Source organism: Cyprinodon variegatus, unplaced genomic scaffold, assembly GCF_000732505.1.
Source record: "Cyprinodon variegatus isolate N-32 unplaced genomic scaffold, C_variegatus-1.0 Scaffold442, whole genome shotgun sequence".
NCBI lineage: Eukaryota > Metazoa > Chordata > Actinopteri > Cyprinodontiformes > Cyprinodontidae > Cyprinodon > Cyprinodon variegatus.
Window position 1 is genome coordinate 335911 of NW_015150895.1, and position 2318 is coordinate 338228.

Consider the following 2318-nt stretch of genomic DNA (forward strand, 5'->3'; position numbering starts at 1 on the left):
ATAGTGTCCCTACCAAAGTTCAAATCAAACCTACGCCCTTGGATAGTGGAGAGGAAAAACTCCCTTTTAACAGGAAGGGACCTCCAGCAGAACCAGGCTCTCTCAGGCTCAGCATTGGTCAAAGTTCTACTGATGGTCCAATATTCTTTTACTTGAAGATGGAGTCGTCATCTTTTTGCTTCCTCACTTATATTTGGCCGTTTTTGTCCTTGCAGCTCTCTGCCGAACTACAGTGAAGCCAGCGCCACCACGCTTCGAAGGAGCTGCAGGGACACGTCAGAGGCAGCACGGACAGGACGTCAGGGGCGGCCCAAGACGGCTGTCTCCTCCAGGAAGCAGGTTTGACCTCATTATCTCTCTGACCAGCCCTCTGGTAACATCTGGTTGGGTGGCTTTTAGCTTAACCTGAACCAGGGACGGTTCTTTAACAGTCTGATGATGATGTTTTAACCTCCTTACTTTCATGTCCTCTTGCCAGCACTCTTCCTCCTCAGCCCTGAGGACAGAACTAATGCCTTCTTTTCATGGGGCTAAAACCTTTCATGTAGGCAGCGCTCAAATAGGGACAAAGAGAGAGCTTTCACTCTGTCTCAGGGACAAATGGTTCTGTTTTCTCTTTACGCCCATTTTCACCTGAGAGGGTTACAACCAATTTAGTTTTACCTCAGGATGATGTTTGTGTCCAAATGTAGTTTTTGGGGTTAAAAATCAAATGCTATAATCTTCTGATTTTATTCAGGATTGTTAAGTACTGCATATCTTTTGTCTATTTTGTCTCTACCTCTTTCTCTCTTCCCTTTGTTCTTATTCCCTCTTTCTTTCTCATCTCCCTTTCCATCTCCGTGTCCCTTGTATTCAGTTTTACTCCCCAAATAATTTTCAATAAAGTTTCATATAAAAGCACCAAGCGGAACACTATGGCAACAGTCATCATGGTGACTGGTTGAGCTATCAGCTAGCTCTGGGATATTGATTCCTGGAGCCATATTGGTAAAATATGTCACACTGCTGCTCAGCTCTCCGTCAGCAAGACCTTGATCTTCAAACCACTAGAGTTTATCTTTATCTTAAAAGCCATTTCCATGAATGATTTGCTTTTTTTCATGAACGCGCTTCACTTACACACAGGTGGACTGCATGTGGTTTAACCGGGTGATTTAGGATCATTTATTAAAGTTAAGACCATTTGTTGAATCTGATGTGCCGCATTTGTAGAAGGAAGGGAAGATGAAATTACAACAGGAATAAGAAGATGTTGTTGCATGAAGCCAATTGTGTACATATTCAATCCAAGGCAGATACTGGTTCCAGTCAGATGGGTTACTGGATGTAAGTCAATGGGGGTAACTTTAATTCCCTGATTGAGATGCTAAGTCTGACTTTTATGGTGATAAACAAAAGTTAGACTGACATTAGCACCTAATGCATAAGTATCCGCAAACCTGGGAGATGAGCTGAGGACCACAGTCCAACAGAATGTGGAGATGGATACCGGGAAGCAACAAAACATGTTTGACTAGGAAACTGGTGGTCTAGGGAGTAAATTTTCCTCAATTTGGATTGGGACCAAATGTTATCTGAAGCAGAGTTATATTCCACTCTGTACATTGGTTTTTACTGTGAAGATGTTAAAGGAGTCATAGAATGATTCTATACTGTATGTGGTGCTGGTCCTTAAGGTCTCTGAATAGGGTGTGACATTGGTTGGGCTGGAAATGGTATATTTGCTGTTTTATGAGCCCTAATGCAAGCCTGGTTAAAAGCCCTAGAATGAAACGACAGGTTTTCTTCCTTTATGGTATAATGATGAATATTTAGATGAGCTGTGCTCTGATTGGTTGGTTTACAACGAGCGAAGCTGCTGAGCAAAGACGCAACATAGCAACAAGCACTCACTCACAAAACATCAAATTGTTGATAAGGTAGGGTGACCAGACGTTCTCTTTTTCCCGGACATGTCCTACTTTTTATAGTTCACCCACTGAACTATCGTTATTCATCTATGACGATGTAAACATTGCATTCTATGACCCCTTTAAGTTGTGGTTTAGGTCTGGGATTCCTTCTGGAGAACTCAGGTTAGATTGTGCTTTAGTTCCTATGATCCACCTATCTGAAGCAACCTCCCAGAAGACTGTAGAAGTGTAGAAGCCTGAGTTATTTGAAGTCAAAGTTAAAAACCCAATTGAATGTTTTTTGCTGCTTCCTTACTTTAAGGTTAAATATAAAGAAACTAAATGTTAAAATAATTAGAAAATATTAAATGATAAAATAACTTGAAATTATGGAAAATAGAGTTAAATAGCAAAATTTAAAAA

The 2318-nt window shown here is 40.9% G+C and overlaps 1 protein-coding gene across 1 annotated transcript in view; it reads left to right on the plus strand.

Moving 5' to 3' along the window:
• LOC107093713 (thyrotropin-releasing hormone receptor-like) overlaps window positions 1-2318 on the plus strand; it is a 57992-nt gene that overhangs the window by 32715 nt on the left and 22959 nt on the right. The window contains exon 6 of the mRNA XM_015388922.1: window positions 216-339. Within this exon, the coding sequence (XP_015244408.1) occupies window positions 216-339 (124 nt within the window). The remainder of the gene's footprint in view (window positions 1-215; window positions 340-2318) is intronic.